A 21,385-nucleotide genomic window follows, 5' to 3' on the forward strand; every position below is an offset into this window, starting at 1 on the left:
AAAAGCGCTACATCAAATGCAAGGATAATAATAATAATATTTTTAAAAAGGCGAGAAAGAGTGCAAGATGGAGGAATTTGGGATTAGGGGTATGCACTACAAATATGTACTGTTTCAAGTAAAAGCAACAAGCATCAACAACAAATTATACTTGTATAGCAGCCTTCACGTCAGAATGACATCCCAGGGTGCTGGACAATCAGGGCTTTTAGACCCGAGCTGGGAGTAGGGGTCAGACGGGGTGAGGGCAGACGGGTGGATTATCCTGTCTGATGCTACAGTGAACTGGGCATAGAAACAACAAAAGGTCCTTTGTCTGTATCCATTACATACAGAAAAACAGATGGCTAGCAGCAAATTACAAGGGTGAAAAGCAGTCATTAAAAATTCAGGTGCTTATGAGGTTTTTTTAAAAGACAGAAGTGAAGACAGTTTAAATCACATTCTTAAACATATTTTCTGTAACGAACATTTAGCTCCATATTTCTCCACCAACAATTGGACTTTTGGACCAGATGATCAATTCAATTGTACGTCGTCAGGTAGTTTATTCAACAACACAACAACAACAACAAGATTCCATTTATAAAGCGCCTTTCACGTCAGGAGGACGTCCCAAGGCGCTGGTCCCAAGTATTCGCACTTACAGTAACTAATTTGTACAGTTGTAACTATCTGCATCAGTAATTGCTACAGTAACGTTGCTGTTTCTGACTTTTGTTATCAGCATTTGTGAAAGGAATACTCTGATGTCTTGCAAGACAGCAAGTTTCAGCTGACAGGACAGAAACAATGTTACAAACTCTGGACCCTAGATCAAAGTTATATTGATGCTAGTTGACGGAAAGTTTCAAATAATCACATTTCTGGTCAGCTTAATTCTGTGGAGAAGTTCATAACATGGTCCACATACATACATAATGAGTGATAATTACTCACAAAGTCATGACCACATTATGACCAGATTTATTATTGAAATGTGTATCATCACACTACTGGACTTACAATTTTGTTTACAAAAAAAGGAGAAAATAGGTTTTAAACTTAACACTTTTAAAGTCTAAGGAGATCAATTAAAGCTGCTCTGCCGTCCTACTCTAAATAGAAATAATTTTATTTCTGCTTGAACTTTTAAATAAGTGTCAATGTAAGTGATAATCACATCAGAGGTAACTAAGGGTAGCCTACATAGTGTCAAAAATAAATGACATACACCTTCGTAAATACTCCCTTCTATCAAGTTCCAATCAAGCCATCGGTATCTCATTACTTAACATACTTTTCATCCTATATATTTTTGCACATTTTAGAAGTTTAAATAATTCTTGCGTACATGTGTTTCAGCGTCTTGGGTTGTCCTCCCAAAGTGAAAGGTGCTACATAAAGACAATTTGTTGTTGTTAAAAGCAAGGAATATGCATTTAATTGAAAATAGTTGTGCTCAAGTACTCAAGCTAAAATAATTTCGCAGCTGAGAGTTTTGAGCTGCTACATTGGAATTACTTTAACCAGAAGCATCATCAAAACCTGCAAAACAGATTGTAGACTCCCAATGTGATGTGAGACAACGGTATTCTACATCCTGAACATTGTGAATTTCCTCAATGGTGCTCCATTATCAGACAGAGCCCAAAGACATATCTGTACTGACTGCCATTTAGTCTTTAAATATTTAAACTAAAAAAAATCACTGTCCAGGAGGTTATTTTGCACTGGTTCCAAGTAGTTATTTTAGAAATAAATTCTTCCAACATAAATCTAGATTTTCATTCAAAATGTAAATAAAGCTTTATGCATTCATTGAGTTTCCTCATCAATAATTTCATTGACAAGCATATTACATGAACATACAGTACAGTCCCAGAATGGAAAAGACCATACTGACACATCTGGCTGATTCAAGGTCACAAATTCAAGCTAAATTCAGTAAATTAAAATTGATCCAAAACATTTCATTAGTTAGCTCAAGGAAAATCTCATGATTGTCCACGATTCCGAATGTAACTAACGTTTCGCAATATTGAATCACATATGTTACTTATCTGTGCAGTCTTTGCATCTATACACATGCACTCATGGTGGAGGATATCTTTAATTATTCTTGCCACATAAATATTGTATTTCTATTTCATGTATTCCAAATAATGCACTTCATTGCATGTATTACAATGTGAATAGAATAGAATGGACCTGCATTAATTGGCAAGGAGATATCACGTATCAGAATAATGAGCACACCCATATCAATTGGCAAGTTTTGAAAGAAATTAAGACACCTTCAGTCAGATTAGTTTTAGTCTAGAGTACAATTTAAATCCGGTTTGAATGTTATATCAGTATGTTGAATAATATCAGCAGATTATACCAAAAGTGCAAAAAATTTGCACTGTTAAGCACTTTAATTGGGTCCACTACATTAACTGACTCAGTGAGAAGATGCACCAGGTGACATGGAATGGGACAACAAGTCAAAAACATCGCAAGTTCCAGCTAAGGTAACTGCAAGGGGGTTAGACTTGGCCTCAGCATTCCCAGGTTAGAAGGGAAAAAAACAGCCAAGTTTATTGCTCATTGCTATCCAATGACCTCTGGTGAAAGTACACATATGTAAGTAGGATCAGTCTCAGCCATAATCTCCCCCACTTCTCCCTAATTGCTATACTAAGTGTTCCAATGATCAGGTTCGTACTGAGTGTAACTACATTTTATAATTTTCCTGCTTAAAAAACAACTTTTATGAAATACAATTTGAATCCCACTTTTTAGATTCTAAGCCTGACCTTGGACAAAAGAAGTTATAGTGTGCAATAAACAGCTAGACACAGAACAGCTTTCAGGTGACAATAAAAGGTACAATTATCAAAAATTTACCTTCGAGAGATCTTTCAGTATATAGCCTAATTTCAGTTAAGCTATAAACACAAAAAAGCCCCTGTGAAATGCTATACCAGGAAAGGGACAAATCTTATTGTGATTTTAAAACTCATTTTCAATCCAAAAGAAACATTCAAGTGCCAAAGTGAATGTCAGGAGTATCTTGTTTGAAAATCTCAGGAATCCCAAATACGCATTAATCAACATTTGTATTCTCACTGCGATAGCAGTACAAGGAGTAAGTCTACAAATAGAGTCGCTACTCCTTAAACCAATTACTTGTGAAGCACTTTGAGACATTTTCACTTTAGCCATTATTAGGCAAGGATTGTAAGAAGGAACAGTAGTGTCTTTCACAACTCTAATATCAGCATCAAGGTCATTTAATGAGTCAGGTGCAGTAAATGTGAATAAAGCAACTTCACATTTGAAATTCTTTGCTTGGGAGTGAAGGGTGGGTGGAAAAAGTGAGAAGGCAAGGGCTGCTCAAGGGAACATTGGGCAAACCTCCTAGACACATTCCAGCATGATGCAGCATCTCTCAGCAATCGAGCAGTATTTACTGGAATTTTTTTAAAAATGGTTTCTAATTATTTTCTCCTGTTCTCCCCACTGGCATATGCTTCAGCTCCAGGGCTTGCTGGGGTCCAGGTCCCACACATTGGTTGGCCTCCGGTACCCTGCTCAAGTGGCCACGAGTGTACCCTGCTGAGTGGCCTTGGTTGTAGAAGGCATCACAGATGGACCCGACTTCTTCTCACCCAGAAGAGGATGCTGAAGAGGGCCCAGGAACAAGAACCCTGGCTGGATTCCTCCTCCCTAAGGGAAAGTCAGGACTACTTTAGCCTCCCCGAGCAACACCAGCAAACTCAGGATTCAAGCCCACAAGCTCTGGTCCGGAAGCTACACAAGCCATGGGAGCTTCCTAGAAGTTCATCTTAAAAGGAGGAAGAGTTTTGACAATTTGTATTACTGCTAAAGCCAGTAGTGTAAGTAACACCTTTAATGACCTACACAAATGGAGAAATCACATGTGAACCAGGGAAATAAAGATGTAAAAAAATGAGCTGGTACCATTTATTTTATAATATTTTAGAATTCCATAGCACAAATCACCAAAGTCGGGTAGATGAATGGTGTTTTTGGAGTTTCACCCAACCCTTAAATTTCTCCCCACTGATCATGCTGATGAATAGCTACATAAGCAATAACCTGGGTCAATAGAAATGTGCAGAAATATTTGCCCTAAATTGAGGGGAGATTTGCAAGGATTGCAGGAAATTGCAGGGGTTGATTTTTGCTACTGAGGTACATTTTACTGCCGACCTAAACATGAGGAAATAAAACATAATAGACTGTTTTCTTTCCATTTAGCACCGGGTAATACTGGAATGACATACTATTACTAGATGCAACATTGTTATATTGTTATAACAGCAGAGCTCGCTGTTCTGTAGCTCAGTGGTCAGAGCACTCGCCTCGCAGCGAGATACCTGGGTTTGATTCCTGGCAGGACGAAACGTAGGGCAAGTTTCCTTACTCCACACGCCTGTGTTTACCAAGCAGTAAGTAGGAACCCGGTTGTTAGTTGATTGGCGGATTGCTTTTCAGGAGTAATAATTCCTTCAAAAAAAATAAATTGGTCAGTCAATCCGCGACTGTTTGTGGGACACTGCTGTGGGTAATTGGCTGCTGCATTTCGCCCACAAAATATACAGTCATTCACTTTACAGTATATTCTGTGAAGTGCTTTGAGACATCTCAAAGTCATGATAAGGTGCTATATCAAATGTAAGGATTATTATTAATATAGTCAACACTTCTAATTCAATTTAAGATCAACAGTTCTATTAAAATTGTAGTTGGAACAGTTTGGTTCAGAGGAAATCACAGCATGGGGTTGGCCAAGGTGTTGAGCTAGGAGGACAACAACATCAAAATTACATTTACAGCAACAACTTGGATTTATATAGCGCCCTCCACGCTGGACGGCGTCTCAGAGCGCTTTACAGTTTAGGATCCCGGGACCGAGCAAGGGGGAGGGGTGGGAAGTTGACCAAAGGCGCGGTCTAAAAGAAAGGTCTTCAGCAGAAAGGTCTTCATTTATAGAGGATGTCCCAAGGCTCTGGACAGTCAGGGGTCAGGAGCCGAGCAAGGAGGAGGGGTGGGATAGGGGTGAGGGAGGGCAGAGAGATGGAAGGGCGACCGAAGGCACGATCGAAGAGGAGGGTCTTGAGACCGGCCTTGAAGGAGGCAAGGAAGGAAATGAGGCGAAGGGACTGTGGGGTGGATTTCCAGAGTGTGGGGGCAGAGGCTGAAAGCTCGGCCAACGATGGTAGGGCGGGTCGGTCGGGCGGGAGACATGGAGCAGACCGGAGCCCGCTGAACGGATAATGCAACATTGCACCCAACTCATCAACGAGTCGTCCCAGTGGGGAGAACATGGGCTTTCTCACTAGGAGGAGTGCACCTCTGGAGTGGTAGAAGGCACTGTTGGGATAGGCAGAATATGAGATCCACAATTTGGCTCCTTTCTGCCTGCTTGCCTCTCCCCACTCAGATTCTTGGAAACTATCAGCCCTTGTGTTTTCATGCTGCCCTTGCCACCTGGCTCCACTGTTACCATAGGAGGAGCATGATCCTCACGCTTGTGTACATGCAAATTGGCTGTCATGTTTGCCCACAAAATATAGTCACTGCACTTTACAGTATATTCTGTGAGGCACTGAGAAATCCTCCAGACATGAAAGACAGTATAATACATGTAAGGATTATTATTATTTGTCCCTTTTTTAAAAATTCTTAATGCAATTTGGACCACACTAAATAGAAAACATTAGCTCATAATTAAGCACCTGACAGGAAGCATGATCCTTACTGTTCAACAGATGATCAAATGCTCCACCGCATCAAATCAAGGAACAAGTCATTACCGCTATCACCGCCATGCAATAGTCATCCTCCTGCAGCTATCTCAAGATACACTTTATATGCAGAGAAAAGATACTCTGAATAATCCTAAATTACATCGGCTACCATCTTTGTCTAGAACAAGATAATGGAGTGAAGGGGGGAAATCGTACAGGATTTAAATACTTCCTTGGGATCATTGCATATTTAAGGAATTCAGGTTACATAGTACTTTGAAGAACAGTATTTCTGCATTTTTGTGGTTAGCGCACTCGCCTCGCAAGCAAGAGGTCCCAGGTTCGATTCCAGGATGGGGTAAAACCTTGGGCAAGTTTCCTTATTCCACAAGCCTATTTACCTAGTTGTAAATAGGAACGTGGTTATTAGTCGATTGGCGGATCGCTTTCTGAGGGCAATAATTCCCCCGCAAAAAAATAATTTGATCATTCACTCCAAGACTGTTTGCTGTGCACAATTGGCTGCTGCATTTCATGCACAAATACAGTCAATTCACTTTACAGTATATTTTGTGAAGTGCTTTGAGACGTCTCAACGACATAAGGTGCTATATGAAATGGAAGGATTATTATTATGTAAAGCACATATAATAATAATAATAATCCTTGCATTTGATATAGCACTTTTCACGTCGGGAGGACGTCCCAAAGCGCTTCACAGAACACACTGTAAAGTGAATTGACTGTACATTTGTGGGTGAACGTGGCAGCCAATTGTGCACAGCAACGTCCCACAAACAGTCGTAGATTGAAAATGACCAATTTATTATTGTTTTTGGAGGGATTATTATTAGGCTCTGTGTGGAGTAAGGAAACTTGCCCAAGGTTTTGCCCTGCCTGGAATTGAACTCGGGTCTCTCACTTGCAAAGCGAGTGCTCTAACGAGTACTGATCATAGATGGGGGTACATGTAGAGGCTCAGGTAGGTATTGTGGAGTTGGGACCTTGCTGTATCATGGTTGCTTGGAGATGGCTGCGTTGTGTAGACATACAGAAAATGAACAGTTGTCTCTTTGTGTTTTCTTATTGCTAATGACAGTGTATCTATTCTCATGCAGATTGTCAAACATCCCTCAAGCGCTTTTGTCTGTTTAGCAAATGAAGGTGCCTGGTGAATAGGACTTCCCCCATTACAATCAAATCATTGTTTTTCAAATAAAGTGCAGTAGATATTATTGCTAGCTAAAAGAGGTCATAATTGGACAAGACTGTAATTGGAGGCTGTTTTTCTAAACATTTGATTGCATTATTAAGATAAGTCATTTTCAGGGACCAAAAATATACACATTTAATTGTTCATAAAATACAGATGTCAAACCTCCAACTCACTAACTCCATACTAGCAAAAACGAAAACCGTAACTAATATTACGAGACCAAACAAGTATTTTTTATTTAAAAAAACACTCCCTAATCATCATTAGTAAAATAATGGAATTTTGTTTTAATCAGCCAGGTGTTCGACTTGTGCAGAAACCCATCACAGTGTTTAAGATTATACAAATCAGACAGAGTTCCACAAATCTACGTGTGCACCTGCACATGGAAATTTCCCTTTGTCTGGAATGGAATCCGCACTTTCACCCTGGAGGGACACGCCCTATTTATCTAATGCCAGAGATTATTAGATAAGGTTGGCAAGAATCATAGAAATTTATATTGCTGGAAAAGGGCATTTGGCCCAATGAATCTGCATCAGCTCTCAGAGCAAGACTCATTCAATCCCATTGCCCTGCTTTGCCTAATCCCTTCAAGCCTCAAGGCTTTGGAATCACAGAATACGTATTGGGATACTGCTAGAATTTAACCAGCTAAAACTGCATAACTTACCATCTCGTATTGTGTGGCAATCTTCCCGCTACTTGTCCAGATAGGACCACCCTACCCATTTGGGCTTTGGCTTGCAGGAAGAAATAAATGTGAGCGAAATTAATATTAAACTTTTTTTTAGCACAATTGTAATTTTAGAACTACCTAATACAGATATATATCCGGCACATTTTCCAAATTGTATAAACTGGCAAATAGTTTAGTATTAGGTGAAGTAGCAATTAACTTGACATCATGAGAGTGACGGCTATTGAATTGGTGCACAATTGCCTCAGGTTTTAAGATCGTTATTGTTATACAGTAGCAGGGCATTGACAAATAGCTGTGATACAAGCATGAAAGAAGAGTGTAAACAACGAAATCATTACACCCAGTTATGAATTCTTTAAAAAATAGGAATTAGTGACTTGATTAGATTTTGATGCCAATATTGGATCCAAATATCGGTCAGGGATGGGGGAGGAAGTCTTCAATTCGCAGCAACATTTTACATCTTGTTAAATATATGAAGGTAAAAAAGAAAATGTTTGTAATGTTTATTCAGTTATAAAATGGTTTTCTATTAATACCTGCATTCCCTACCGAAACATTAATCACCAAACTTTTCCAAAAATCTTCAGCTGTAACACCACACTTTGTACTTTTTGCTGCGAAAAGCACTCAAGCATAAGATTGTAATTCACAGCTGTCTTTAGCAATATCCTTCATTACGTAGGGCTCTAAGCATTACACAATTAGTATATTTTGAAAGAAACTATTACTGAGGCTTATTCACAAAATACTGTATAACAATTAATAATCATCAAACACAAAAATAGCCAAAGTTCAGAAGTACAAGTCTTGATAGCCAAAGGATAACCTATAATAATAATGAACTAACATTGAACACAAACGTTTCTGAAAAAACAGATTGTTAACACCAAGACAACCACCTTGATAAAAAAAAACTAGAGTCCATGATCATTGCAATATCGGATGACGGCTAGTGGAAGGTCTTAGCTGTGTTTCTGATTATTACATTTAACTTGACACCTTTGTTTTTGTTGAATGGATCCAGCAATGACATACCTGCCAACTCGAAGTCAGGTTCTTAAGGTCCAGTTATGAGTATACGGAGAAACCTCAAGTCTACAGGGAAAAGATTGCACTAGATTTTAAAAATGCGGCTTTATTGATGCCCGTGGCTAAACCAATCGGTGCCAAACTGTAAGCATTACGTGGGTTGGCATGAGTGTGAAAACGTATTGGATTTTTAGTGCGTATGATCGCAAGATTTTTTTTCAGATCCAGTCTGACTAATTCTGGATACTTGGGGTCTGGAAAGCCAGGCGTTTACTGAACTTCAATTGGCAATGCAACCATCTAAGAAAGTCTGAACACAATTGTAAGACAGAACAAATTTTCGGACCTGTATAAAATTAGAGTAGATGATTGTTATTTTTTGTGCTTTTTGCGGAAAAGAGATTTTAATAGCAAAGAGTGGCAAAAAGGATTTCAAAGATTTTGATGTCTATGTGATAACGAAAGCATGTCCGTGACTACAAAATTCTTAGATATGCCAAATTAACCATAGTATGTGTTGCATTTTTATGTTAGAGTTATAATCATATGGTTTTAGGGTACATTTCAGTAACAAATTCTATGTTATTTGGTTATTATAATGTTTTTAGTAAAAAAAAATGCTCGACATGCACTATGGAAGATCTGCTTTTTACTTCTAAGAGGTTTTTTTTGCAAGGGGACACTAATCCAGGTTAACATTTATACCACTAAAAACCTGCTTTTTTTAAACAAATCTAAAGCTTTTTAGTGAACATCTACAGTACTCTTTTTTTTCCTTCTGCAAGGTTGTCGGGCGTGCTATGGCTTAGCAAAAATACAGGCAGCCAAATGAATGGAAGCAGGAGCAGTCATTAACCTGGCCTATTTTAGCAAACGTATTTCACCAGCGTATATTTATTCAGCTCCCTCACATGGTCCAGTATACACGCTGACCTCTGTATATAACGACCCCTGGGTTTACAATCCCTCCAGTTATAGCGAACTCGACATTGAGACCCCTTTTATCCTTTTGATTCTTACCCCAATACCTTAATACAGCAACCATTGAAGCAGCACATAAAACGATCTGCAATCAAGTCAAAATGATGGGGGCGCTCACCAGCCAGTCACAGGCATATTCAGCTGCCAACCAGCAAACCAATCCACGCAGGGCGGCCGCTGAAGTTGGGCTGGAGGGAGAGTCGAGCACCAGAGAGTGAGAGCGCAGGGCCGCCGCTTACACACTCACCTTCACCTCACGTCATACACCTGCTCCTCTTCCCCTTCATTAAATGACTGCTCACCATGTGTAACATTCAGCTATTTCAGTATTTAAATGCTTATACAGACACAACGCTTCCCCCACACACCCCCACCCCACACTCTTTATTAACTTGACATTTGAATTACAGAAACAGTAATTGTGTTCATTTATTTACACTATCTTGTGCAGGTGGTTATTTCAGTCTCAAGAGAGGCAGACTGCTCATAGCTAAGTTATCATTTTTAGCAGAGGGAGGGAGTATTGCAAAACCAGTAAAATATTAAAACGTTTGAAGAATTAGATTGTCAAAAATGTGTTTCTAAAGAAGAATGGCAATACAAGGCATCAATAAATCAGTCACAATGGTATTAATGTTAGGGGCAGTACTGTCCTGATCTAGTTTGCTACATATTCTAGTTTATAATAGCAGCACTCCTTAGAACATTATTCATAAAAAGCAGCTCTGCTAAGAATAACTATCTAAGAAATTGGAACACATCCATCAATCTGTTTTTCTCATGCAACTGACTTGAATTCCACACTGGTTTCAAAGATTTATGCCAGGCTCCCCGATAACCTAGCATATAAAGGCACCACCCAACTTTAAACAAAGTTATTCAGACCAGAAGGTCACAGGTTCAAATTTTGGGACATTATAAATTAACTAATCTCAGTTGGTATTGAGGTTGGGCAGTACAATTATCATTGGTGCTCTGGGCAAGCGAAATCAGCCAGTCTTCCTGCTTCTGATCATTGAGTGATCGCTTTCCTTTGCGAGATGCCATGCACCAAGGATCCCAGATGACAAGATGGTTTTAATTGTGATACCGTCCATTGTCAAGTAACCTGCTGACACTTCTATCTAAGATACATTCAGATTAGCCTTGCTGTAATAGTGTTTGGTATTAATAAATTCCCAACCCACAGTCATAGCAAGACATGATAGAAGGTTTGACATGAGCATGAGCACAACTGGCTAAAAGAAAAAAATGGTCAATCCCGGTTCCTCAAAACTTCACGTTTCATTTTCTGGGTATATGGAGAAAGCAAAAAGTGATATCAGCAGTGACCAAATGAACCAATTTTAGCACAAAAGACAGCTGGCACTTGGGAAATGAATAAGCCGGCTGCATAAATGCGCAATTAATGGAATCCACAGAAAAACTGTGTTATAAGCAAATTCAAGTTAAAAGACCTATTTTGTTGACCATGCTTTCAGTCATCTTTCTCCTCCCCACTCTCCTCAGCTCCCATCCTAGCTCGGGTGCCCAGCCAGCAGTGTAAAGTGTTTTGAGACTTACTCCCAACATTTAAGGCAAAAAATGAATGTAAATCGTATTGTATTCACACTATTGTAAAGCATGTTATAACATGGCTTTGCTGCATAACCTCTTGGCTTTGGGGTTATGATGTAGTGGCAATAACAGAGACCTGGCTCAAACAAGGGTAGGAATGCTGAATATTCCTGGCTACAATGTATTCAGTAGAGATAGGGAACGAAAAAAAGGAGGGGTGTGGCAATATTGATTAAAGCCACTGTTACGGCCCTGGAAAGGGACGATGTGCTGGAGGGTCCAAAAACAGAATCTATTGGGTTAGCATTAGGGAGTAGAAAAGGAGCCGTTACTATGTTAGGTGAATTCAAGATCCTCATCCTCACCTACAAGGCCATTCACGGCCTCGCTCCCTCCTACCTCTCTGACCTACTATCCCCCTACTTGCCTGCCCATACCCTCCGTTCCTCTGGCTCCGGTCTGCTCCACATCCCCCGCCCCAACCGCCCTACCATCGGTGGCCGGGCCTTCAGCCTCTCAGCCCCAAGCCTCTGGAACTCTATCCCCCAGTGCCTTCGCCGCCTCCTCCCTTTCCTCCTTCAAGGCCGGTCTCAAGACCTTTCTTTTTGACCGTGCCTTCAGCTCCCCTCTCGACTCTCTACCCCCTCCTTGCTCCCTCCCTTCACCCTGACCATTTCCCCCTGCTCGGGTCCTGACCCAACTTTACAGCACCTTGGGACGTCCTCCCAACGTGAAAGGCGCTCTATAAATGGAATCTTGTTGTTGTGTATACTATAGACCACCAAATAATGGGAAGGAGATAGATGAGCAAATCTGCAAGCAGATTTGAGAAAGATGCAAAACCACTAGAGTAGTGATAATGGGGGACTTCAATTATCCTAATTATAGACTGGCAAAATAATAGTCTAAAGGGCAAAGAGGGGGAAGGATTCCTGAAATGTGTGCAGGATAACTTTCTGGATCAGTATGTTTCCAGCCCAACGAGGAAGGAATGATTACATTTTTTTAAAAAAGTGAGTAAACAAAACAACCTGGGCCACACTTACATATCTCCTAACAACTGGTTCAAAAGCACCATTGCCAAAGGCTTCGAAGCAACTTGTTTGCGGGCAAGGCATTCAAAGACCTAAAAGCTTTTTTAACTGGAGGATCCCCCAAACTGACAATAATAGAAGATGAATGCAAGCCTTGTTGAACAGCTACAAACATGAACATATAATTGCTTAATTACCGAGACTTAAGCAAGGATTCAATGCTCTCAGCAAACTACCAACTTTACCCTTTACATGCACTCTTGAAAACCGCATTGGTGATGTGCTACATGGATAACATTGTCTATTAAACCTGCTATGTTGTCACAGAGAAATTATATTTTTTGCAAGTCATTCCAAACAACAGCAAACGTCATTTCACAAAATAAGATGGAGGGAAAAGGCTAGGAACAATCCTAAAAACTGTTAAATACATTCTGCTCACAATCTGAACAAAGGCTGCAATTCAATCTCGGGGCTCAAGTGACATTTAACTGTTCAGTCTTTTTTCCCTTCCTCATCTTCTAATGGCCATGAATCACGCTCCCCTAGCACTGCATTGTATCATCATCCTGGATTATGAGCTCAAAGTCGCAACGTGGGGCTTGATGCAACATTTTTCGCTCAACGGCAAGAATGCTACCGAGATACGCTGATACCTTGAATTGTAGCAACTTCCTTTCAAATAGAGCAACAATTTACTCCAGTAAGGTCGTAAAACAACCACAAAGTAAATGACCAATTCATCTGTAGTATTGTTGGCTGGAACACTGGAGAAACACTATTCTCTTTTCATATTGTGTCAAATTATGTTTAATATGCATCCAACTAGGCAGAAGGGACCTCAGTCTAATGTATAATCTTAAAATTGGATCTCTGACAATGCAACACTCTGAACCCCAGGACTGCACTGGAGGGACAGCCAGGCTCTTGACTATGTTATTTATAGGTTGATTAGTTCATTTGTTTTTCATCGAGCAAAAAGTGGAAGTAACTTGATCCTGGGTAGTTGGCAAGTGGGATTTTGTATCCTGCACAGACATTAATTTTAAAACAGTAAACAAAAGATTTTCCAATCACATTTTGAACCAAGTCAACATTTTGGTAGGGATCTTAAGTCCTTTGTAGAATTGTTAAATGTCTCATGAGTCAATTTCTATGCATATTTCTTCACAATTAAACACCAACATTTGTGTTTACTGGTTACAACCAGTTATATAATGTGAATGATTTTGACTGAATAAAAAACTTTCCAGTTGTGTACCAAAGGAAATGTCATTTAACTCTTCCCCCCTGAAAATACACTCCATAGCTCAGTTGATACAGTAAAAGAAGCCTTGGTGATATAAAAAAATTAAGGGACCGATTGCACATAATCTCAGTATTTTGAAGCACAGGGACAGTGCTATTCATAACACAGCCTAGGAGCAATGTACTCCCTATCTCCTCTTCATCTGTAGATTTCAAAACAGCCCTCTGTAGGCCAACAAAGAAAAACAAAGCAAGGTTCAATTCCCAGTCAAAAGGTTCAGTCTCAGTCTGTACTGAATTAGTGCATCTGAGCTGAAGCAGCAGTAAGGCTGGTAAAATTGGCAGCAGCATGCTACTATATTATGAGAGTTGGAAGAGAAATCAAGCAGAGTTCACTGCTCCACATCACTGTTACTTTATAGGCCTATGTTGCAAAATACGTTTCAGATGAAGGCAGGATCATTCTCAACTACAATCAACCAAAGGACACATTGTGTGCACTGCCCATGTTCACTGTAGCTGTACTTTATTTGCACGCAAACATGGCACCCATGAAATGAACAATCAATTCAATTCCTATTCATACAGAGGCCAACATACCAGCAGAAACTCTCTTTCTCTTTTCAAACTTTTCAATATTAGATATTTAAACATCCACCTGAACATGGCACCGGGATTTATCATATCACCTGAAGGTCGGTAATTCTAACAATGCAGCACTCCCCAGAACTGCACTGGAAAGTCAGTCAAGACTATGAACTTAATGGTTAATTGTGGACTTGAACCCACAACCTCAAGAGAGCAACCGATTACACCAAACTGGAGTGGAGTCCTGTAGCTCAGTGGTTAGAGCATTTGCCTTGCAAGCAAGACACCTGGGTTCAATTCCACGAAGGGCGAAACCTTGGGCAAGTTTCCTTCCTCCACACGCCTAATAATAATTCCTCCAAAACAATAATAAATTGGTCATTTTAAATCCACGACTGTTTGTGGGACACTGCTGTGCGCAATTGGCTGCCGCGTTCGTCCACAAATATACAGTCCATTCTGTGAAGCGCTTTGGGACGTCTACAAGACATGAAAAGTGCTATATCAAATGCAAGGATTATTATTATTATACTATAAGGAGTCTTCAAAAACATTAGGAAAATAAAACCAAATTGAAGCAATCAGAAATAAAGCTTGCTTCTTATAATAAAACCATGATACTACATTTCAAATGCAAACTGCCTTCATTACTATATTAACAGATGCCTTGGTAACAAACAAAAAAAGGGACCTATTGCACATAAGCTCAGAAGCACAAGGGGCAGCGCTATTCATAACACAGCCTAGGAGCAATGTACTCCCCATCTTCTCTTCATCTGTAGACTTTAGTGGGCCTGCTGCTAACATATGCTTTGTTTTTGGCCTGCCTGGCTATGGATTTTTGTCAGTGGAGATTCAGCATTTTTCCCTTTCATTCTCTGCTCTACGGAAGGATTTCTCAACACCACACAAGTTAAAGTGCTGTATTCAAATTACATGACAAGGAATATAAAATAGTGGTCCAATTAACCTTTCTGTCTTCCCCTGCCCAAGCTCCGTGGGGAAGTGCCTGATGTCAATACGACTACCACACATGGTGGAACAATTGAAATCAGATATGCATAACTACCGATACACATCCCAATATTGCAAAGCATTCTTGAGAGCGGTGCTTGAGCTTCATCTAGAATTCCTTTCACACCCTTGTACTTCGCTACCTTTGTGATTTTCGCCAGCCTTTCTGCGACTCGCTCCTTTTGCTCAGCAAACTCGGGAATGCTGCGAAGCCCTAAGTACTGACAGGAAGATACAAAGGGCCTCAGTCCCAATCATCTTACTGATTTCTGGGGTATTATGATGGACACTATCTTTTGCTTGGACACTACCCTAACAAGGGGCAAAGAGCACACTCGTTATTCTAATCTCACTTCAAGGACAACAAGGTCCCAATCCAGGTTAATCTTAGAGTATAAGACATGTGTCCAAACAACTCTACTTCATGGTTCCAAGATCCAGTGGAGGAGTTTCATATTTCTAAGTTGAGGACCAAGCAGCAAGCTAAATTTTTAGTAAACATGAGAAGTGGTAGTGGGAGAAATGGCCCTGGCCTACAATGCCCTGTCGAAAAGCAACCTGGAAGCAGTCAGCTTCATAGGAGGTATGTCTATTTGCCAAAGCTCCTCACATGAGAAAACGTAAAATACTGCAGATGCTGGAAATCTGAAACAAAAACAGAAGTCGCTGGGAACACTCAGCAGGTCAGGCAGCATCTATGGAGAAAGGAAAGTGAGTCAACGTTTGTACTAACTATATTTATAGATAAATATATATTTTCAAAAAAAAGTAAGGGAACAGGTGGCAAAGAACATTTACGAGATTTCAGCACAGATGTATATGAACAGAAGACCAAAACAGAAACAGTTTTGACACCAATTTGATGCCTTTATGAAGGAATATTCCACTCTTGAAAAAAAAGTTTAAATTCTCATTTTACACACACACACACCACCCAGAGTGAACTCACAGATAAAAAGTAAACAAAAAAACTCTAAACCTGCATGTGCGTAATTCAGTGAAGCCAGTAAGTGTGCACACAGTATTTTGTCACTGCAGCCGGTAAGTGCGCATGTGGTGACAGTCAAGAGTAAGATTCCCACGACTTAATGCGTCTTGACCCGTTGCCCGTGGGCACTTATCAGAAAGCATTAGAATTGCATTGAATCACGGGAAACAAAATCTTCTGTGCATGCGGCAACAGATCAAGACTACGTTTCCCACGATTTAATGCAGCCAGTAAGTGCTGGAGTAATGGAGGATAAGGAAGCAGAGTTACTAGTTAAGAGATGATAAATACGACTAATGAAAATAAATCTAAGTGGTTTTGATAGGAAACTGAATGGGACTCGGGTGCATGTACGACTTAAGCGATTATACAATTTATAAAGATAAGACTTATGCACGTTTTACTGTACTTCATAAAAATAAAATACTGTTAGAATAGAGGCCAACCCTTTCCAATGTCTACTAGGGCTCTCGGTAAAGATACCATCAAAAATGGTCAGAAATGCTACTGACCTTTTCGATTTTTAAAAAAAAAATACACTGCACTCTGTTGATACCAGTTGGCATCGCCACTAACCATCTGAGTCAACTAATTGCACAATGGAAGAACCTAAAAGAAGACTACAGTAGACTTGCCCTCCCCTTTATTTTTACAAAAGCATGCACAACTGGCCAGGAGGTTCCCTCTACTGAATAATTCTCAGAATAATTCTTTCATACTTGAATTCACATCTTTCCTACCGGATCATTCATCATCCATCCTGGAGACACTCATATCAATTGTATCACCGCTAGGACTGCCTGGCTGCTTGCACAAAATTTAAACCATTACATTTCTTATCCATGAGGCTCATCTATGGCCTAATCCATCCAAGGCAATCGTTTCAACAAAATGCTACATGTAGTTGAGGTACAACTTCTAGTTAAAAAAATTATTTAATATATATTATTTTTCACCTGAGCATTCACTTCCATAAACAAGTTTTTTTAAAAAAACCTTACAGCCCGCATGCACAGAAGATCTTATTTCTTGTGATTCAATGCAATTCTAATGTTTATTTTAGAGGGGAAAAAAATCTAAATGTATTCGTATCCCTGCAATTTTCCATTAACTATTTGATCATTATGTATTATATCTGAACCAACGCTAGTTCTAAATCATTAGTCAGCAATAGTAAGTCAGAATTCTACAACAGCTGTTTAAGCATAATTTACATATATAAAAGATTATGAGATAACGGTCTTTGCTTTAATTTTGTGATTAGGAAAAATAATGAATCCGTTGTCAGTGTGCCATTTTCAAATTACATTTGGAGCACCTCAGATGCTCATTTGTACCATATGCAACTACCCCAGGTATGAATTGCTTGAAATAGAAAGTACAAATGTATATATAGAATCCTATCAAAGTTCCTCCCTTAAGCTTATTACTATAATTTATAGCACAGTTTCAGTCTCTTGCTCAATCTGTTAAAAGTTGTAGACTAGTATCAGCAAAAGGAGAATCAGTACGTTACATCATCAAGAAGAAAAAACTTGAATTTAAATAGCACCTTTTTACAAAATTTTCAAATTGCTTCACAAGCGATGACCAAGTGCAGTGGGTTTTTCTTGTAAACAAACAGGGCAGGCATGTCTGCCACCAAGGTTCCACAAGTGAGGTGAATGGCCAATTAATCTATAGGATTAATCTATCATTCCACTTTACAATACAAACTTTCATTTATATAGCACCTTTCAGGTCTTGAGGACCTTCAAAAATGCTTAACTTTGGCAGTTTCTTCTGACACCCCTGTGCTAGAAAATGACAATGGTACAGGACTCATTTTCATTTAGCCAATGGAGACGATATAATTTCATTTAAATGGAAGGAGTTATTGCTCTGAAATCTGTAATTACTAATATCTGCATCCAGTACATGATTCCTTGTTAGGTACAAAAAGTACAACCGATGTAGACAAACTATTTTCATACAGATCAATTTCACACAGATAATCCCATTTAAGTATTTTATTAACTGTTGACATCACCCACAATTGACCACACGTTTTTTTTAAAAATTGCAAATTGCACAATTTTTCTGACACTCAAACTTTAATTACACATATTGTGAAAGACTTTGCCCTTTCATTTTTACTACTAATCTTCCTCCTTTATAATCCAAGAGCACCCTTAATGTGCCCAACTGGTTTGCCTAATCATTAGGCAGTGCCAGCACCATTTGACTAGTGGTGGATAACTACTAGTTTAAATTGTTTGGATGGTGGGAAGGGGCTGCACATTGCACCTTTCTGAGTTTTAGTATAAGACATCCCAGCCAAAACCATAAAACTTAAGGGTAAGTAAACATCTGTTTAAAACTATGACTTGAATTAATGATTAAAAAGGAAAACAACAAGTCACTATTGTGAACTATTGGAACTTAGGTTTCCGGTTCAACAGTATAGTTTAATGAAATATCTATTTAGATCTGATAATTTATTTTAATTAGCTGAGGTTCAAAGTCCTAACCAGGAAGAACAGCATGAATCCATTACTTATATGCTATAACTGCCAACAAACCTTCCATAAATGAATGTCTGACATTCACAGTACCTGCATCTCACGAACTTTGAGACTAAGCACATAGCATTACAGTGGAGTCTTGACAAAATGTATTCCTGATTAAAGATGAAAGATACTCCAATTATGCAGGTCATGATCCAAAGCATAATTTGAGCATGCTTTCATGTAATGTTAGTACAGTTGATTGGGTGACAATTAATGCAATTAATTCTGGATATTATCAGCTTCAATTTGTATGAGTATGTTAAAGCATCAAGCCTGAAGCTGAGAGTATTTCCAAAATTTCCAGGTGTAAGTTCTAGCCTGTATCCGACAGTCAACTATATATACCCAAGTCATAGATGACAGGCCTTTTACTGTAGTTTTCACCTTCCCATTTGTTACAAGTGCTGTCCTTGGCAGCATGCAATGCCCCGAGCAATTGTACAACTAACACGGGGAGCACCTTACTTTTAGAATGTTAATTCTAAATCTAATGTTAACAGTTTCTGTATAAATGATCATCACCTATTAATTTCAACCAATGTAAAGCCAATGAGTTTATGTTTCATCCAGAACTTAATTAATCTAAAAGTGAGATCTTAGAAAAACGAGTAACATTAAAACCGAACGTGTTATCTGGCGTTATTGAAGAGTTCCTGCCTTGTCTTCCATCAATATTTACAGAAAACATTTCAAAGCTTCCACTTTGGAAACAATCGATTCTACCGCTACAACATTAGCGACACCTCCTGAAACCAACGCAACCTGTCACCATTAATAAAGAACTTATTTCTTTTTGAAAGGCAGTCAAATACTATCGATACGCTGAACATCCTGCCCATGGGAAGGTGTGTTTGAACTGTAACATGAATGAGATAATAGTGTGTAAAATTTCAAGTGACATATGAAAGTTTTTTTAAAAAAGGTTCGTTCAAATCATCCCTCCCCCCCACTCCCTCCTCCCCCGTCCCACCACCCACTAACTCCCACCACCCCCTCCTCCCCCCCCACTAACTCCCTCCCCACCACCACCACACTCCCCACTCCCTCCTCCACCCCCCACACCACCCCCCCCCACTAACTCCCTCCCCCACCACCCCCCACTCCCTCCACCCCCACACCACCCCCACTCCCTCCACCCCCACACCACCCCCTCCACTAACTCCCTCCCCTCACCCCCCCCACTCCCTCCTCCCCCCCACCCCCCCACTCCCTCCTCCCTCCACCCCCCACTCCCTCCTCCCCCCCACCACCACCCCCACTCCCTCCCCTCCCACCCCAGCCCCCCACTCCCTCCTCCCCCCCACCACCCCACTCCCTCCTCCCCCCCAACACCCCCACTCCCTCTCCCCCCCCAACACCCCCACTCCCTCTTCCCCCCAACACCCCCACTCCCTCCCCCCCCACCCCCACCCCCCCACTCCCTCCTCCCTCCAGCCCCACCCCCCCCCACTCCCTCCTCCCTCCGCCCCCCCCCCCCCCCCACTCAAAACATGAAACCATGTTGTAATATTCCAACCGAATATACCGTGGTGCAGTTTCCACTTCCGCGTTGGCCACCTTCACACAAACCCGACCTGTGTCAGGTGCTCGTTCACAAATTAGGCCGAAGACAGAATTTGATCGCGTCCCACCCTTTGCACACACAGAGATACATATATATATATACACACACACACACACACACGCGCGCGTCTCCCGAAACAGTGCTGTAACCGCCTTAACTCCAGTACCAGAAAGAGAATGCTTCTGACTTCTCCATTTAAGCCACACGGCGTTTGCTGCTCTCTTCAGCGCGACACCTGATCCCAAACTTCAAAACGTGTATTTTATTCACACGCGAAAATAGATTTTCTCTATTAAAAATTTTTTTTTAAAAAAAAAACACCGCTCTGCCCTCTCTTCCCCGCTCCCCCCCCCCCCCACCCCCACCCATCACCCCCACCCATCACCCCCACCCATCACCCCCACCCATCACCCCCACCCATCACCCCCACCCATCACCCCCACCCATCACCCCCACCCATCACCCCACCCATCACCCCCACCCCCGGGGTACAGAACAAAAAACTGTCTTTCCTCCCCGATCGTTTGCAAGACAGTTGCATTAACCAGCGAGCATTCCTTGTTGTTGTTGTTGCTGCGTAATAAAAGGGAGTTTGATCGCAAAGGTGATCCGGTGGTTTGTGCCGATACGGGAACAAATGAATCATAAAGGTCAGGGCTGGTGCTCCCGAGGAGAGGACAGTGGCAAACCGACCACCTCACGCCGGCACTCTTACCAGGTTGAAGACGGTCTCCACGATGTCCCTGTTGGTCACTTCCCCGGCTCGCAGGAGGCTCGTCAACACGGCGAATTTCATCCGGATCCCACGGATGGGTAGGGGTGGGTTGAGGCCCAGCGAGGCGGCGGCGGCGACGGCGGCAACGGCGGCCGAGGAGCCGGCGGACTGAGAGCGCTGCCCCGGGTCCGCCCGCGCCGCTAACGGGGAGGGCGCAGGTGCAGGTGGCGCGGGTTCAGGTTGGCCTCCTCCTCCTTCTCCACCGCCGCCCGAGTCCGACGACTGCTGGTGATTCTCGCCGGTAGACATGGCGATCCGGGTCGGGGATTTCTATGTGTCTGTGTGTGTGTGTGTTGTGTGTGTGCGTCTGTGTGTGTGTGTGTGTGTGTGTAATGAAGATTTTTTTTAAAAAAACGGGGGTGTGCAAAAAAAAAAGACGCGAAGCAACTCCAACG

The 21,385-nt window shown here is 41.0% G+C and overlaps 1 protein-coding gene across 2 annotated transcripts in view; it reads right to left on the reverse strand.

Annotated features, from left to right (window-relative positions):
- lrba (LPS responsive beige-like anchor protein) overlaps positions 1-21,066 on the reverse strand; it is a 430,270-nt gene extending 409,204 nt beyond the window's left edge. The window contains exon 1 of one of the 2 annotated variants that reach the window (XM_007904022.2): positions 20,931-21,066. In XM_007904022.2, the coding sequence (XP_007902213.1) occupies positions 20,931-21,011 (81 nt within the window). In that variant the 5' untranslated portion in view covers positions 21,012-21,066. The remainder of the gene's footprint in view (positions 1-20,930) is intronic. The other variant, XM_007904021.2, reaches the window with a different exon arrangement.
- Between the last annotated feature and the right edge of the window lie 319 nt (positions 21,067-21,385).

Source organism: Callorhinchus milii, unplaced genomic scaffold, assembly GCF_018977255.1.
Source record: "Callorhinchus milii isolate IMCB2004 unplaced genomic scaffold, IMCB_Cmil_1.0 Scaffold1, whole genome shotgun sequence".
NCBI lineage: Eukaryota > Metazoa > Chordata > Chondrichthyes > Chimaeriformes > Callorhinchidae > Callorhinchus > Callorhinchus milii.